At 38.2% G+C, this 19,496-nt stretch overlaps 1 protein-coding gene across 3 annotated transcripts; it reads right to left on the bottom strand.

The window, feature by feature from the left end:
• Window positions 1-245: 245 nt before the first annotated feature.
• Window positions 246-16,418, bottom strand: ebpl (EBP like). 3 transcript variants are annotated; one of them, XM_063009742.1, is made up of 4 exons: window positions 16,200-16,418; window positions 15,894-15,963; window positions 1,964-2,102; window positions 246-1,033 (listed from the first exon to the last, which is right to left on the bottom strand). In XM_063009742.1, the coding sequence occupies exons 1-4, from the start codon at window positions 16,386-16,388 to the stop codon at window positions 802-804; spliced, it is 630 nt and encodes a 209-aa protein (XP_062865812.1). In that variant the 5' UTR covers window positions 16,389-16,418; the 3' UTR covers window positions 246-801. The 3 variants fall into 3 exon arrangements, 1 of the variants encoding a protein (XP_062865812.1); XR_010014741.1 differs by lacking the exons at window positions 246-1,033; window positions 1,964-2,102; window positions 16,200-16,418 and adding exons at window positions 9,585-9,804; window positions 9,918-10,018 and having other exon boundaries at window positions 15,894-15,929; XR_010014740.1 differs by lacking the exons at window positions 246-1,033; window positions 1,964-2,102; window positions 15,894-15,963; window positions 16,200-16,418 and adding exons at window positions 9,585-9,804; window positions 9,918-10,018; window positions 13,403-13,843.
• Between the last annotated feature and the right edge of the window lie 3,078 nt (window positions 16,419-19,496).

Here is a 19,496-nt window from a genome sequence, read left to right as displayed (position 1 = left end):
ACATGCTTATAATAAAAATGGGCTCTGTTGTGGATTTTTTTCATATATAAAAGGAAAACAATTATGTGGCCCACCAGTATCTACCCAACTGTGACAAGTAGCTTTCAGGATGCATGTCATTTGGAAATCCAAATCAGAAAAAGTGACAGCATAGATAATGCAGTTACAGCAATTCTTGCATTTACTTTAACTTGTATTTTATTAAAGACAGTATGAACCCAAGACATTTTATGTTTTATATGGTCAGTTTTATTTTATTTGGTAATATACACCTATTTCTGCTTTTCAGGCCTGTAACACAGTTGCAACATGAAGTTGTAATTGCCAACACAAGATTTGCAACATAATACTAATGTGACTCATTTGTGGTGTCTAAATACCTTTGCTTCTAAAAATTAGGTTTTCCCCCCACAATGTTTGTTTATGTTTTTAACTACATCATTTTTGTGTGTAATTTTAAGTGGAGATGTGCTCTAGAAGTTTGTTAATGAATAAAAACAAAGATAATTAAATGGCAATTCTTATTGGATGTAACATGATCGGGGGACATGTAGATAAACTGCATGAACTCTGCATGGGACCAACAATGTGTATTTTAAAATGTATTATCAAACATCCATGCGTTAACTATAATAATACAATAATATAAGATTATAATACTATAATAATAATACTTAATTCATTGTTGTTGAATTAAGAATGGTTGTTAAATTATATTTTGGATCACTGTCCTGCTGAACAATCTTCATAATTTCCTATAAGAGGCAGCTAGATTTGTATTCCATGTACCTCAAAAAAGTTTTATTTGTTCTTTTTTTTCTGATGTTGATGGGTTTTCTGTAGATCCTTCCAGGACTGGCAAAGCAGGAGTCCAGGCACCACAACCCACACGCCATTAAAGAAGACCAAATAGACCCAGAAGTAAAGCCAGTTACTGGTGTTCAGATTTGGGCTCCCCATAAGCCAATCCGGGCAGAAAGTCATCCATCCGCCATACAGCTCACACACACAGAGGGTGATTTGAACAAAGTGCCTTGAACAGAGAAGGGAGGGGGTGGTAAAGTTTACACAGGTGCAGAGCGGCACACAGGCAGGCTCAAAGGCCAAGAAAAATGACTGCTGAGTTTCCAGTAAGGCTAAAAAGCACCAATATGATTACATTTTCTACTCAGATCTTGTATGCTGCCCAGGTTTGCATTTAAAACTTCCTATAATAGGCTGTAAAAGCTCAGTCTGTGCACACAGAGCAGCAGATAAATATAAATGCAGATACTGCTGCACTTGAAACTACTCCATCTTACCACTACCAAGCTAAAAATATGTTTGGATATGGTTACGCCTGTCTCTTTCATTTCACTTTCAACATAGTCATTACCAATTCATATCTACAATTTGACTTTCTCTGTTGCACATTATTTTGGTTAGTTTCATAGCTACTCTTTAACACACACATACATATTTAGTGTCAACAGTGGTATTTCTGGGCCCAGTAAAAGTGCAAAACAGGTGTTTCAAGGTGTTGCTACAACCACAATAGATTAATTAGATAACAAGCTATCAGATGATCAACAGAAGAAATAATCTTTGTTATTAGCATGTGATGCAACTTCATCACTGTAATTTGTACTGCAGTGATGTATTATTTAGCAATTATTAGATCGCTGACATATAGAATGCATGTTATTGGTTTCTAAATTGTAACGGGGCGGTGGCACAAGGTGTAGCTTTGCACCTGCAAGAATGGATAATGAACCAGATTTGCAGGATGCTTAAATGAGGTAGAACAATACTGTGGATTAAAAGCCACAAACGAAAAGAATAATGAAAAAATACAAGCAGTGACAGGTGAGCTTTTTATAAAAATATACATTTGGGAACTTTTAGGGCAGATTTTCATTTACATTAATATTGAGTAAGGTTTGAAATGTACATTAAATTTTTTCAGATCTCCCTTTTATTTTACCTGTAGTGCTTGTCTTTGATAATGGCATAAATCAAAAGAAGAGCTAGAAATCCATCCAAGACGACAGTCAGCAGCTCCAAGGATACAATGGTTGGGTCTGAATGGAGCCAATGCTCATCAGCTTTGCCATATTCTTTCCCTACAAGACAATAAAATTATTATTTTTCTTCCCTAGTCCCAGCGAGTCATGATTTTACTCCATTTCAGCTATAAACACCTCATAACCAAATAACAAACATCTAAGGCGTTGTAAGAACTAAACAGAGTGGAATGCACTAAACAATATTCATTTCAGTAGAGTTTGCACACTGGTATACTGTCCACCATCAAGTACAGGTCAAGTGTACCATAAAAAATAAATTATTACATTTTTATTTTTGATGGAAAATACCTAATTTCAAAGTAAGATGCAACTGTGTGTAAAAAACAACAGAAGCAGTAATTTAGGAATCTTTACACTTTACACAAAAAAACATATACCTTGTACACTTTTATGTCTGTTTCAGGGATGTCCATACAAATTTCAACATGACAACACTAAGACACATTCAGCATACTACATGGCTGTATAATCAGAGAGTACAGGTGCAAGGCTAGCCTTCCTGTAGTACAGAAACGTCTTCATTTAAACATGTGTGATGAATTATGAAACGCTAAATACAACAATAAAGTACCTGTGCAGTTGCATGGCTGAATAATTTGTGTCGCAGTACCCAAATAATTATTAAGTGTGATAAGGTAAAGTGGTGTGACAAGTGGTAAACATGCTTCTGTCTCAAACTTTTAATAACAAGTTGCAGGCATTACATTTGTATGCTTTATCTTTGAAACAATAAAGTTCATAACTTAATATTATAATAATCATGTTGTATACTGTCTGTAGTTTATGAATCACAGTTTATGAATCGCTTTTTTTGTTTGATTATTTTTAATAGCCTTTTACATACTGTGTCACTGTTTTGGAATTTCTGTGCATAATCAAGAAGATTGTAATGAAGTAGCCCAGAAAGGCATAATCACAACATATGACCCCTATCCCAATATTGTATTCAGATATGCTCAGAATCTCCCCCAATATACTCAAGAGGTCAAGAGAGGCTTTACTGTCATTTTAGCTCTTTACGAGTACATATTGAAACGAAACAATGTTCCTTCAGGACCAGGGTGCAACACAGACAGTACAGTACACAGTGCAGATAGACAACAGTACAATAAATACAAGAAAGGCCTAAAATAAATACAAAAAGACATTCATAATCTAAAGAGTAATTAAGGAAGACAAGATTAGAGACAAGTGTTGGTCTGTACATGGTACTGAGTAAATGATGGGTGAGGTAGAAAAAACATGTTCTGATATGCAAATGTAAAGTATTATTCCGGCATATAACGTTTCAGTTTAGAATTAGAATAATTTTGTAATGTCCAGATGTGCAGGTATTGTACAGAATAAGATATGTGTATCAACTCACGTCAAGTCAGACTCTTCAGCGCTGTTTACAATGAACATTGTCTTAAATCAACTTTACCCCTGTTGAGCAAGCCGAGGGCGACGGTGGCAAGGAAAAACTCCCTTATTGCTGAAGTAAACATTATAAATAAATATTTATAATTTATATTCACTAGCTATGTGTATGTTAGGATCCATCAGTTTTGTTCTTTTTTTTTTTTTTTTTTTCTCCTTTTTCTCCCCCTTTAGCGCATCTAATTGTTCAATTTGCATCGTGCTTCCTCTCTGTCTATGCTGAACCCTGCCCTGACCGAGGAGATTGAAGCTAACCCATATCCCCTCCGAAACATGGGCAGCAGCCGGATGCATTTTTGCCACCCGCACATTTATGAGTTTGGCGCCACCTAGCGTTGCATGCGGAGAGACACACCCTAAGGACACTCTTCCTCATCTCCTGTGCAGGCGCCTCTAGTCAGCCGGCAGAGGTCGTAATCGCATTCTGACAGAGAGAGACGGTTCTTTGTCCCACCCCCCCAACTGAGCAACTGGCCAATCGTTGCTCATACAGCCACTCAGCTTCGAACCGGTGAAGCAGAGCTGGATTCGATACTACGTACTCAGAACAGGGCTCTAGAGTGCGACCAATTTGGTCGCACATGCGACCTAATTTCTCAATGGTGCGACTAAAAAAAATCTCAGGTCGCACCGGTGCGACCAGGCGTCTGAGGGAAAAAAAAAACATCAGACACACATTAGGCCAATATCATGGTCTAAACCAATCAGAGATAGTGAAGGGCGGGACAATATTGTAGCGGTGATATGTGAGCGACATTCAGCTCAGCCAATCAGAATGCAGCACCAGGTTTATACACGTGCGTTCGGACGTTCTGCCGTAAGTTTAGTTTTGTATATGAGACTTGCCGGATGTTCCAGAATGCAAGTTCGGGTTCTGGAGCTCGGCGGTGTAAAGTGTTGTAACGCTCACTTAAGTCCTGACTAAACAGTTAAAGTGACTCTACCCTGTCGTGTGCCTTTATTCCCACACCTCCACCACCGCACAGCAAAAGACCCGAAGCATCCCCACCGGACAGCGGCTAGGTGAGCCGACCCTCTACAGTAGCAAGGGGCTAATGCTAGCGGTAAAGTGCCGCGATAGTGAAAGTAAAAACACGACAATATTTTCGTTAAGTAAAATATAAAAATAACTAAAAGACCAAAATATATTACAATACATGTAGTCAAAATACGCAGTGAGTGCACCGCAAGCGATTTTGGGAATCTGTGTAAAAGATTCAGTAAAGCCGATAATATAATGCACTGCATTTAAGATTACACTCTAACACACACACAAACATATACATATAATTTTAAATATACACACACATATAAATAGATATACACACATACATACACATTTACTCTATTATTTTTATAATTTTTATAAGTGTGCTATAATTAGTCTGTAATACTATAATTAACTGTAAAGAAGACAGTGGCCGGCAATAGTATATTTGTGACTGGTTCTAATACATTTCGAATTGAAAGGCTGAAAAAGCCCAATGCATCTATAAAACACATTACATGCCTCGATAAATGCACTGCCCAAGTGTCCCCTCTCCCCACTGCCCTTCATTGTCAGGCAGCAGCAAACAGATCATCAGACGAGGCCATGTTGACCAGACTGTTAGTTATTTCCAAGTCAATATTGCCTGTATGGACAGTGATTTAAAAAAAAAAAAAAAGTGAACCTGTAAAACTGCGGTGTTAAATGCGATGCGGTCGAAAATTTGGGTGCACCTAACTTTTGTGCTGGTGCACCTAAGAAAAAAAGTTAGGTGCACCAGTGCAAAACGTTAGTCTAGAGCCCTGCAGAATCCAGCCCTGGTTGCAGCGTGTCTTTTTACCGCTGCGCCACCTGAGCGGCTAGGATCCATCAGTTGTTTATGTGGCAGATAACCCCCCATTGGGAGGGGGTACCAAATCAACCCCAAGCCCATAATATTTATGATAAAGAGATTAATTAATAATAATAATTTATTTTATTTGAAAAGCGCCTTTCATGACACCCAAGGACACTGTACAATAAGAATATAGAAAATCTAAGCAAAATAAATAAAATACACATTTACTAAGCAAAAAAAATAAAATAAAATACACATTTACTAAGCAAGAAATAAATAAAATACACATTTACTAAGCAAGAAATAAATAAAATACACATTTAGCAAGAAATAAATAAAATACACATTTACTAAGCAATAAATAAATAAAATACACATTTACTAAGCAAGAAATAAATAAAATACACATTTACTAAGCAAGAAATAAATAAAATACACATTTACTAAGCAAGAAATAAATAAAATACACATTTACTAAGCAAGAAATAAATAAAATACACATTTACTAAGCAATAAATAAATAAAATACACATTTACTAAGCAATAAATAAATAAAATACACATTTAGCAATGAATAAATAAAATACACATTTACTAAGCAAGAAATAAATAAAATACACATTTACTAAGCAAGAAATAAATAAAATACACATTTACTAAGCAAGAAATAAATAAAATACACATTTACTAAGCAATACATAAATAAAATACACATTTACTAAGCAAAAAATAAATAAAATACACATTTACTAAGCAATAAATAAATAAAATACACATTTACTAAGCAAAAAATAAATAAAATACACATTTACTAAGCAAGAAATAAATAAAATACACATTTACAAACATAGGAAACACCAAACATGTGGCACAGTTCTGAGTCAGCTGGAAAAGATGTTTTGAGGGGGTTTGAACGCTGCTGCAGATGAGATTTCTGTACTTCTGGTGGGAGGAGCCTAGCATCACCTTGGCAACCTCACGGCGTTGCAGTGACCAGAGTGAGGGAATGTTGCTGTTAGCATGCTGTTGGTAAACAGAAGTCCGACCTGAGGCTCGGTGGGAATATTTAGGCCTTTGCAAAATACCAGGGTCGCGGTGGAGCAGTAAAGATGTTGGAGGTTTATACCGTGAATGTCCCAGAGCATAGAGTTCACTGTAAGAGCGCTCCATCGTCATGATGAGACGTTGTCTAGACCAGAAAAGTTGCAGAGACTCCAGCCATCCAATCCCAGCAGCCAAAGGAGCAATTCAAAACCATCCACACTGACAGTTAGACACAACAGCAGATGTTACACAGAGCAGCGGACACAGAAAACAGTTAATACGCTAATGCCAAGTTCACACTACACGACTTTCCCAGTCGTCAGGTCGCTGTACAGTTCACACTACACGACTGAATCTTTTGCACTCGGGAGTCTTTCAGTCAGTGTATATTTCACACTACACGACTGATCGGCGATCGGGGGTTTCACACTACACGATCCATCACCAACTGGAATCGCAGGTGAGCTTCTCTACGTTTAGTCACGAGAACAAACGCGAGAAGTGACCAATGGTTTAATGATACCACGTCCAAAAATGCACGTCAACAAGTAGCGAGTGATCAAAGTTTGTGAGCTGATGTGCAGCGTAAAATCAAAGAGGAAAATAAATGAATCTGAGTGGATTTGGCAACACAAACAGTATAGATGGTTCTGTAGTAAGTTGGAGGTTAATTAATAATTTTGTAATGCAGCGTGGGTGTTATGTTTTGTAGAGGACCAAATCAGAAATACTGTAAAACGTGTGTGTGCCGGTGTTACGGAGAATTCAGTTCCCCCTGTTTCCCCTTTAACGCGCATGTGCAAAAATCATGACGTTTTTTTCAGTCGCTTCGTTGAGCGTCGGTTTATTTGGAATATGTATTTATAGCGGTATGTTCTTTTCACATTTCATGTTGTATGTTAGGTAGTTTGTGATTAAATACATACTTTAAAGTACTGAGTGAACTACTGTCAGAGGTTTTATTGCTCCACCGCAAGTCAGAGGTTTTCACACTGCTGTCTTCAGCCTTGCTGTCAATCAACTAGAATTAACGTGTCAGATTTATTTGTAAATAAATCCTAATACAGGACATGCTCTTATTCACACACTAGTTTAAGGTTATTCATCTCAGCTGCACTACCATTTACTTTCAAGAATAGTTTCATTCATGGTGATCTCTCTCGTTCATTTAAACTTCACAAACTGCATCCATGTGATTTTAAAATTAACAAACAGTATGTAGAACAAGTTTAACCTATAGATCAGTCCATTATACTAACAACACAGGGGGGAACACATTTACCTGGAGACCTGGGGAATATGGTTCCCCACATGTATATCACTGTGTGTGTAATTATAAAACACTACAGTGATGCTGGTGATGTTAACTGTTGTTATTATGTAGAACAAGTTTAACCTATAGATCAATCCATTACACTAACAACACAGGGGGGAACACATTTACCTGGAGACCTGGGGAATATGGTTCCCCACATGTATATCACTGTGTGTGTAATTATAAAACACTACAGTGATGCTGGTGATGTTAACTGTTGTTATTATGTAGAACAAGTTTAACCTATAGATCAGTCCATTATACTAACAACACAGGGGGGAACACATTTACCTGGAGACCTGGGGAATATGGTTCCCCACATGTATATCACTGTGTGTGTAATTATAAAACACTACAGTGATGCTGGTGATGTATTTAACTGTTGTTATTATGTAGAACAAGTTTAACCTATAGATCAGTCCATTATACTAACAACACAGGGGGGAACACATTTACCTGGAGACCTGGGGAATATGGTTCCCCACATGTATATTACTGTGTGTGTAATTATAAAACACTACAGTGATGCTGGTGATGTATTTACCTGTTGTTATTATGTAGAACAAGTTTAATCTATAGATCAGTCCATTACACTAACAACACAGGGGGGAACACATTTACCTGGAGACCTGGGGAATATGGTTCCCCACATGTATATCACTGTGTGTGTAATTATAAAACACTACAGTGATGCTGGTGATGTTAACTGTTGTTATTATGTAGAACAAGTTTAACCTATAGATCAATCCATTACACTAACAACACAGGGGGGAACACATTTACCTGGAGACCTGGGGAATATGGTTCCCCACATGTATATCACTGTGTGTGTAATTATAAAACACTACAGTGATGCTGGTGATGTTAACTGTTGTTATTATGTAGAACAAGTTTAACCTATAGATCAATCCATTACACTAACAACACAGGGGGGAACACATTTACCTGGAGAATATGGTTCCCCACATGTATATCACTGTGTGTGTAATTATAAAACACTACAGTGATGCTGGTGATGTATTTAACTGTTGTTATTATGTAGAACAAGTTTAACCTATAGACCAGTCCATTATACTAACAACACAGGGGGGAACACATTTACCTGGAGACCTGGGGAATATGGTTCCCCACATGTATATCACTGTGTGTGTAATTATAAAACACTACAGTGATGCTGGTGATGTATTTAACTGTTGTTATTATGTAGAACAAGTTTAACCTATAGATCAGTCCATTATACTAACAACACAGGGGGGAACACATTTACCTGGAGACCTGGAAAAAATGGTTCCCCACATGTATATCACTGTGTGTGTAATTATAAAACACTACAGTGATGCTGGTGATGTATTTAACTGTTGTTATTATGTAGAACAAGTTTAACCTATAGATCAGTCCATTATACTAACAACACAGGGGGGAACACATTTACCTGGAGACCTGGAAAAAATGGTTCCCCACATGTATATCACTGTGTGTGTAATTATAAAACACTACAGTGATGCTGGTGATGTTAACTGTTGTTATTATGTAGAACAAGTTTAACCTATAGATCAATCCATTACACTAACAACACAGGGGGGAACACATTTACCTGGAGACCTGGGGAATATGGTTCCCCACATGTATATCACTGTGTGTGTAATTATAAAACACTACAGTGATGCTGGTGATGTATTTAACTGTTGTTATTATGTAGAACAAGTTTAACCTATAGATCAGTCCATTACACTAACAACACAGGGGGGAACACATTTACCTGAAGACCTGGAGAATATGGTTCCCCACATGTATATCACTGTGATGATTCTTTTTTTTTTTAATGCAAACTACAGGCACACACACATTTTAAGAACAAAATATCTGTATTAGAAATTAGTGTTAAACTAAATTATGCATATATTACAATTATGCAAATATATAATAAAGAAATCCACCTCAATGCAAATTAAAACTTAAATACATATTTATAGCTTAATAGAAATATATATATTTTTAAACGAAATAAAATAAAATCTGGGATGGTGCCCTGGGATTGACTAGCATCACATCCATAGTGCACTCCTGCCGTACGTCCAGTTTCCCCAGGAACAGTTCTGGATCCTCCACGGCCATGACCAGGATAAAGCAGTTACTAAACAGAAATGAATGATTAATTTACTATCTACTTTATAAATAAACTAAAAGAGCAACATAAAATAAAATACAGCAACAAGCAAACTTTTTAGAAATAACATCCCAGTTAACCTTGGTCTAATCTTCAGTACATGCCAGACAATGAAGGTCTTCCTCTACTGGTGGGTTGCCAACACATGACTGGTGGTACCATCTGTCACATCCATCACAGGCTATAATAGATAGATCACTTTATTAATCCCAGAGGGAAAGTCAAGGACATACATATATAATAGCATGGTGCAATGAAAAAGCCAATAAAATTAAGGCATTATTACTATTTCTTTGGTACCACCAGTCATGTGTTGGCAACCCACCAGTAGAGGAAGACCTTCATTGTCCGGCATGTACTGAAGATTAGACCAAGGTTAACTGGGATGTTATTTCTAAAAAGTTTGCTTGTTGCTGTATTTTATTTTATGTTGCTCTTTTAGTTTATTTATAAAGTAGATAGTAAATTAATCATTCATTTCTGTTTAGTAACTGCTTTATCCTGGTCATGGCCGTGGAGGATCCAGAACTGTTCCTGGGGAAACTGGACGTACGGCAGGAGTGCACTATGGATGTGATGCTAGTCAATCCCAGGGCACCATCCCAGATTTTATTTTATTTCGTTTAAAAATATATATATTTCTATTAAGCTATAAATATGTATTTAAGTTTTAATTTGCATTGAGGTGGATTTCTTTATTATATATTTGCATAATTGTAATATATGCATAATTTAGTTTAACACTAATTTCTAATACAGATATTTTGTTCTTAAAATGTGTGTGTGCCTGTAGTTTGCATTAAAAAAAAAAAGAATCATCACAGTGATATACATGTGGGGAACCATATTCTCCAGGTCTTCAGGTAAATGTGTTCCCCCCTGTGTTGTTAGTGTAATGGACTGATCTATAGGTTAAACTTGTTCTACATAATAGCAACAGTTAAATACATCACCAGCATCACTGTAGTGTTTTATAATTACACACACAGTGATATACATGTGGGGAACCATATTCCCCAGGTCTCCAGGTAAATGTGTTCCCCCCTGTGTTGTTAGTGTAATGGACTGATCTATAGGTTAAACTTGTTCTACATAATAACAACAGTTAAATACATCACCAGCATCACTGTAGTGTTTTATAATTACACACACAGTGATATACATGTGGGGAACCATATTCCCCAGGTCTCCAGGTAAATGTGTTCCCCCCTGTGTTGTTAGTATAATGGACTGATCTATAGGTTAAACTTGTTCTACATAATAACAACAGTTAAATACATCACCAGCATCACTGTAGTGTTTTATAATTACACACACAGTGATATACATGTGGGGAACCATATTCCCCAGGTCTCCAGGTAAATGTGTTCCCCCCTGTGTTGTTAGTGTAATGGACTGATCTATAGGTTAAACTTGTTCTACATAATAACAACAGTTAAATACATCACCAGCATCACTGTAGTGTTTTATAATTACACACACAGTGATATACATGTGGGGAACCATTTTTTCCAGGTCTCCAGGTAAATGTGTTCCCCCCTGTGTTGTTAGTATAATGGACTGATCTATAGGTTAAACTTGTTCTACATAATAACAACAGTTAAATACATCACCAGCATCACTGTAGTGTTTTATAATTACACACACAGTGATATACATGTGGGGAACCATTTTTTCCAGGTCTCCAGGTAAATGTGTTCCCCCCCTGTGTTGTTAGTATAATGGACTGATCTATAGGTTAAACTTGTTCTACATAATAACAACAGTTAAATACATCACCAGCATCACTGTAGTGTTTTATAATTACACACACAGTGATATACATGTGGGGAACCATTTTTTCCAGGTCTCCAGGTAAATGTGTTCCCCCCTGTGTTGTTAGTATAATGGACTGGTCTATAGGTTAAACTTGTTCTACATAATAACAACAGTTAAATACATCACCAGCATCACTGTAGTGTTTTATAATTACACACACAGTGATATACATGTGGGGAACCATATTCCCCAGGTCTCCAGGTAAATCTGTTCCCCCCTGTGTTGTTAGTATAATGGACTGATCTATAGGTTAAACTTGTTCTACATAATAACAACAGTTAAATACATCACCAGCATCACTGTAGTGTTTTATAATTACACACACAGTGATATACATGTGGGGAACCATTTTTTCCAGGTCTCCAGGTAAATGTGTTCCCCCCTGTGTTGTTAGTATAATGGACTGGTCTATAGGTTAAACTTGTTCTACATAATAACAACAGTTAAATACATCACCAGCATCACTGTAGTGTTTTATAATTACACACACAGTGATATACATGTGGGGAACCATATTCTCCAGGTAAATGTGTTCCCCCCTGTGTTGTTAGTATAATGGACTGGTCTATGGGTTAAACTTGTTCTACATAATAACAACAGTTAAATACATCACCAGCATCACTGTAGTGTTTTATAATTACACACACAGTGATATACATGTGGGGAACCATATTCCCCAGGTCTCCAGGTAAATGTGTTCCCCCCTGTGTTGTTAGTGTAATGGATTGATCTATAGGTTAAACTTGTTCTACATAATAACAACAGTTAACATCACCAGCATCACTGTAGTGTTTTATAATTACACACACAGTGATATACATGTGGGGAACCATATTCCCCAGGTCTCCAGGTAAATGTGTTCCCCCCTGTGTTGTTAGTATAATGGACTGGTCTATAGGTTAAACTTGTTCTACATAATAACAACAGTTAAATACATCACCAGCATCACTGTAGTGTTTTATAATTACACACACAGTGATATACATGTGGGGAACCATATTCTCCAGGTAAATGTGTTCCCCCCTGTGTTGTTAGTATAATGGACTGGTCTATGGGTTAAACTTGTTCTACATAATAACAACAGTTAAATACATCACCAGCATCACTGTAGTGTTTTATAATTACACACACAGTGATATACATGTGGGGAACCATATTCCCCAGGTCTCCAGGTAAATGTGTTCCCCCCTGTGTTGTTAGTGTAATGGATTGATCTATAGGTTAAACTTGTTCTACATAATAACAACAGTTAACATCACCAGCATCACTGTAGTGTTTTATAATTACACACACAGTGATATACATGTGGGGAACCATATTCCCCAGGTCTCCAGGTAAATGTGTTCCCCCCTGTGTTGTTAGTATAATGGACTGATCTATAGGTTAAACTTGTTCTACATACTGTTTGTTAATTTTAAAATCACATGGATGCAGTTTGTGAAGTTTAAATGAACGAGAGAGATCACCATGAATGAAACTATTATTGAAAGTAAATGGTAGTGCAGCTGAGATGAATAACCTTAAACTAGTGTGTGAATAAGAGCATGTCCTGTATTAGGATTTATTTACAAATAAATCTGACACGTTAATTCTAGTTGATTGACAGCAAGGCTGAAGACAGCAGTGTGAAAACCTCTGACTTGCGGTGGAGCAATAAAACCTCTGACAGTAGTTCACTCAGTACTTTAAAGTATGTATTTAATCACAAACTACCTAACATACAACATGAAATGTGAAAAGAACATACCGCTATAAATACATATTCCAAATAAACCGACGCTCAACGAAGCGACTGAAAAAAACGTCATGATTTTTGCACATGCGCGTTAAAGGGGAAACAGGGGGAACTGAATTCTCCGTAACACCTGTGTATCCTGATATAAACTATATCCTCTCCTGCATTTCCCCTCACGCTGTATCCTGCGTTCTCATTGGCTGTTCGACATGTCACTCATTTCCAGTCGTACATCTGAGATCAGATATCTGGCTTGCTAGAAAACTCGATCCAGTCGCCGAGTGCTCGGCGAGCCGGTCGGGTCGAGTTGTTGGATAGTTCACACATAGCGACTGAGAGCCGAGTTTTGATCGCCGAGCGAACGCTGAGTTGCTCCCGACCAGGAAAATCAATCGCCGACCAGTCGCCGAGCGAAATCTGGCCAAAAATCGTGTAGTGTGAACTAGGCATAACTCTCACTGCTCCGGATACACCGCTCCACATCATAGAAGCATCAGCAGCACAAGCACAGTAAAAAAGATCCCAAATCCAATGCATAAAATCCAGTAAAATATTTCGTGCAATGTTTCCGTTCAAACAGTTTCACCGGGGGAGAAGCGGCATTCAAACGCACCAGCATTATCTCTCACGACCCAAAAATGCACAAATGGCTAGTGACCACAGGAGTGTGCGAAAAGATGAAAATGAAAGAAAATTACGATAAAAATAAAATAAAATAAAACAAAATACGGCAACGGTAGCGGCAGCCAAATGCGCCAGTGTTCACCATCACCATGACTAGGGGAGTGATCGCAACAACTATTAGGGCAGTGATAGCTCAGTGGTTAAGGTACTGAACTAGTAATCAAACGGTTGCCGGTTCAAGCCCCACCACCGCCAAGTTGCCACTGTTGGGACCCTGAGCAAGGCAAGGCAAGGCCTTAAGGCAAGGCCCTTAACCCTCAATTGCTCAAAAAAAAATTGTGTTCAGTCATAACTGTAAGGTACGGAGCCCCTAAGGTGACATCCTCTGAAAAAAAAATAACGCGTGGCCACGACTTAGTAACGCGTTCCCACGCCTTATTAACGCGTGGCCACGACTTACTTAACGCGTTCCCACGCCTTACTAACGCGTGGCCACGACTTAGTAACGCGTGGCCACGACTTACTTAACGCGTTCCCACGCCTTAGTAACGCGTGGCCACGACTTAGTAAGGAGTGGGAATGAGATCGTGGCCACGACTTAAAAAGGTTGAAACAGTTGAATATTGTTTACTCTGTTTACTTTCTTGACTATCGTGTCAATAAACAGAATGGATGATTAAAGCATTGTACTTGCTTACTTTATATTTATTACATCTACAACAGTAGCGAACATTAACGTGTGTATAAACATTACTATGACAACTCGCATACGTCTGTGTGTGCGTAACAGTTCCGTACTGAAACATAAAACCATCACACGTTCCATACATTAACACATGTTGTTAGGGGAAACAGTTGAATGTGGTGTGATCATCTGTTACACCCAGGAGGGAGACTGCATATTACATCAAGGCTCCAAAACAAACGATCTACGGCTAACAACATGTGTGAATGTATGGAACGTGTGATGGTTTTATGTTTCAGTACGGAACTGTTACGCACACACAGACGTATGCGAGTTGTCATAGTAATGTTTATACACACGTTAATGTTCGCTACTGTTGTAGATGTAATAAATATAAAGTAAGCAAGTACAATGCTTTAATCATCCATTCTGTTTATTGACACGATAGTCAAGAAAGTAAACAGAGTAAACAATATTCAACTGTTTCAACCTTTTTAAGTCGTGGCCACGATCTCATTCCCACTCCTTACTAAGTCGTGGCCACGCGTTATTAAGGCGTGGGAACGCGTTACTAAGTCGTGGCCACGCGTTATTAAGGCGTGGGAACGCGTTAAGTAAGTCGTGGCCACGCGTTACTAAGGCGTGGGAACGCGTTAAGTAAGTCGTGGCCACGCGTTACTAAGTCGTGGCCACGCGTTATTAAGGCGTGGGAACGCGTTAAGTAAGTCGTGGCCACGCGTTATTAAGGCGTGGGAACGCGTTAAGTAAGTCGTGGCCACGCGTTACTAAGGCGTGGGAACGCGTTAAGTAAGTCGTGGCCACGCGTTACTAAGTCGTGGCCACGCGTTATTAAGGCGTGGGAACGCGTTAAGTAAGTCGTGGCCACGCGTTAATAAGGCGTGGGAACGCGTTACTAAGTCGTGGCCACGTGTTTTTTTTTTTTCAGAGGATGTCACCTTAGGGGCTCCGTAGGTAAGTCGCTTTGGATAAAAGCGTCTGCAAAATGCCGAAAATGTAAATGTAAATTATTGACAATAGTGAGTGAATAAATCAAAGTTGACCGTTACAAACCCCAGTTTACCGCTAGATGTCGCTGTGGGCCTCTTTTCAACAGTTTTATACATTAATCTGAACATCTCAATTCAGACTACATGAACAATAAAAAATATGCATTTACATATTATTAATACTTACACAATTCTGCAAATATGCTATCTGATGTTGCCACAGTTCCTACCAGTGACATGTACACGAATGGACCTTCCTGTCAAAACACAACATCACAAAACTGAGACTGGAGTTCATAGGGTCATTCACAAAGTGCAAATTATACAGTTACAACTGAGAGGGTCAACATTATATATTAGCTAACAAACTACCCCTCTCCTTGTCTTTTGGAGTCCAGAAATTGATTAGGAGGGTCAGACACCTCCACCCCCCCCGTAATTCAAACCATGGTGATACCTTTTGTATAAATACTATAATAGCTACTGTACATACCAGAGTAATGTGAACAATGGCGTCGTAGAATAACCAGACGAGGATCCATCTCTCCGTTCCTGAAGACTTTTTACAGCATATCTGCGCCAAAGCAAAGCTCAGAGCAAACTGTGCAGCACAGGCGAGCAGAGAAATCACCGTTACAGGAGTGAAAAGTACTGCTGCTGCTTCTTCTACCATTTCTTTCATATACTTTCATATATTAAACTGTGAAAAGTGTTTTTATAAGCGAATTAATCAGCAGAATCTGAATGAAAACTTTCCGTCTTCATTGGTTTGTGCTACAATCTTTCGACTCTTGGCCACGCCCCCTTACACGTGTAGAGTCCAAATTTTGGCGCCCACAGCACACGTGACTGGTCAATCCAGCTCTAGGTCTGATTTACAGTATCATTTATTTATTAGGATTTTAACCAGTGGCGGCTCCTGCCAAATCTCTCAGGGGGGGCAATTGTTGCGATGATGGCCAAGGTGACCCGTTCAATGGGTAAATTAAAGCTTAAATAATTAACATCTTCAGTCATCTGTCAGTTTGCCCTCACAAATAACTTTGAACATGGAGAGAGACCAGCTTTACCATTAATCATACAATTAAGTAAAGCCTTCACACTAACAATTTAATTCAGTCTTCATCAGATAGCATTTTATTTTAGGTGCAGCAGATCCAGAATAAAGATTGGCATCGGGGCTGATGTGCAATGAATAAAAAAGTACAATTAAACAATTGGGGAGATACAATAAGTGCAATCACAATTCACAATTTAAAAATGACATTACTTACTTGTAATTTACTTCTAACTTATATGATATAAAATTTGGTCTGGGTGGCCCTAATTCTTTAGTTGCTAATGTATCCTGATTACTACGATGACTGAATGGCATTTCCCTTAATGACACGATGGAGTTGCTCCGAACTGAGGTGATGGTAGTCATGGTGACGAGATCGCGACACCAGGTTACGTGTGACGCAAGCACGTAAGTGCGAGCCCTCCCGGAACCCATTCAGATTGTATTGCAGCGCCTGTAGTTCGAAAAAAAGAGCCTTAACATGAGAGTCTATGAGAGCAATCCAGGGCGATTTTCAGTCTGACTGAAGTCGCCCCAAAAGGGGTGGTACTGTACGGAACACAACTCGACGCTGATTGGACTACGATATTCAGAGACAAGGCAGACTGTCCAGAACAATCACAGCTGTGATAGAAAAATTTCTTCTCTTTCGCCCTTTGGTGGTGCGTCGCCTGATCGCCCTAAGGAACGAGCCACCCCTGATTTTAACGTCGTGTTTTTACACTTTTTGGTTACATTCATGACAGGACAGGTAGTTACGCGCCACACAAGATTCATCAGTTCACAAGTTTAACGTCAAACAGTCATGGATAATTTTGTATCTCCAGTTCAGCTCACTTGCATGTATTTGGACTGTGGAAGGAAACCCACGCAGACATGGGGAGAACTCCACACAGAAAGGACCCCGACCACCCCACCTGGGGATAGAACCCAGAGCCTTGAGGAGAAAATGCATTAAAAAAAATGCATAAAAAAAAAAAAAAAGGTGTACAGACATCTGCATGGGAGATGCATTTCATCGCATTCATGGAAGTTTAACTATTTCTGGAACTGCTTTTACTGTAACTACATAATTACAACAAGGCTTGAACTTGAATATCTACAGTCAAGCAAGTTTTACATCAGCATAGGCTTAGAAGCTGCTGGAGAAAAAAGATGGCCCTGCTCCTCCTTTTGTTGTTATTGTCTGATTGGCAACACATATGGTCAACTTTAAGGTGCCAATTTTGGAGCAGAGTAATAAAAAGCTTGTTTGACTGTCAACACTGTCACTTGTCTCAGCAATTTCAAATTCATGGCTGTTTTTGGGGTTCTTGTATAACATCTGACCATCTATATCAAGAAAACCCAGTCATCTATGGTCAATCATAATTACTAATAAAAGATGAATTAGAAAGACAACTTTTTGAATTCCATACCAATAAATCAAGCTAAATAGCTGTTTGTATACTTGACCAAGCAAATCTGGTCACTTTTTTAATCCTTAATTACATTATACAAGACGGCCACAGCATACATTTCCCTTATGTAATCATTTGACCTTTACATAAAATATTTATTAATTAACTATTTAAAAAAATTAAAATACTCTAAATAGAGTGTGGGTTTTCATCAGTCAACAAAAACAACAACAAGCCTTTTATTTATAGGCACCTGGGAGATGCTGTCAGAAACATTTGAATACCACTGACTTATGCACCAACACTAAAGTATAAATTCCAAAATGGAGACCTTACTGCAGGGTTTTGTTATTACCAAACTACCACCTGTTTAAGACAAACATTCTTGCACCTGGTGCACAATGCTCTACAAACTAGCAATAATTTAACGCCGTACTGACAACATGGAACTCGTTCAGAATTTTCTGCACCACCCCAAAACTAGTTTTGGGAAGCAAAAGGTCGGTCAGGACCATGGATAGCAGCCACCATACCAATCTTCTTGCCCACTCCCCACCCCAAATTCACATTACCTAAAAACAAACCTGATGATAAGGAGGTAAAACCACAATGCAAAGCTATGCAGTATTTTTTATTGTATGCAAAGCCCACTATAGATATAGCATGTAACTTGCTCAGACGACAGAAACAAGTAAAAAAAATGACTAGGAGGAAGGAACAGGTGGCACAGGTGCTTCTTATGAATGAGGATACGTCCTTATTAGATGATATGCTATGTACATAACAGCATGGAATATGGAGTAGCAGCATAAACTCAGATCACACACCAAAAAACAAAAGAGAAACATGTGACCTTACTGCTTCTTCCAAAATCACTTGACTAATCGAGAAAGTCACAAGAGCCCAGATGAAAGTTCAAGGATTAATTAATCTCTGATAAGGCCAGCGTTTATGATCCCTCAAAAGCCAAGTCATACACAAAAGCTCTCCAACATACCTGAATTAAAGCACCCCCAAACCCCAAAGGGAAAAAAGTTCTACAGTTATTAGGTTTAAGAACACAAATGACTTTATATGGGTTTTTTTCATAATAAATAAAATTATTATTTAAAATTGTTTCCATAGTTACACTACATTTGTATGATGATTGTAAACCATTAAGTGTGAAAATATGCAGAAATAATTTCAGTCGTCACATGATTTCTGTGGAACTACTTTTTTGTGCAGTATTTTGAGATTAATGGTTGAATCCACACTGCACATGAACAACAATGCAACGGCAACCACTCCACTAAGTTAGCGCAAATGGTTTACAAGTAAAAATTAGGTC

The sequence above is a fragment of the Trichomycterus rosablanca genome, chromosome 15 (genome assembly GCF_030014385.1).
Source record: "Trichomycterus rosablanca isolate fTriRos1 chromosome 15, fTriRos1.hap1, whole genome shotgun sequence".
NCBI lineage: Eukaryota > Metazoa > Chordata > Actinopteri > Siluriformes > Trichomycteridae > Trichomycterus > Trichomycterus rosablanca.
This window is presented reverse-complemented; position numbering and strand designations above follow the sequence as displayed.

What these genes read in the sequence shown, in the direction of transcription:
- ebpl (XM_063009742.1), bottom strand. Translation starts at nt 16,388, where the DNA reads ATGAAAGAAATGGTAGAAGAAGCAGCAGCAGTACTTTTCACTCCTGTA. An exon ending in CCATTGTTCACATTACTCTG is followed by an intron (nt 15,964 to 16,199) that starts GTATGTACAGTA and finishes GTGTTTTGACAG; the next exon opens with GAAGGTCCATTCGTGTACAT. An exon ending in TAGCATATTTGCAGAATTGT is followed by an intron (nt 2,103 to 15,893) that starts GTAAGTATTAAT and finishes ATTGTCTTGTAG; the next exon opens with GGAAAGAATATGGCAAAGCT.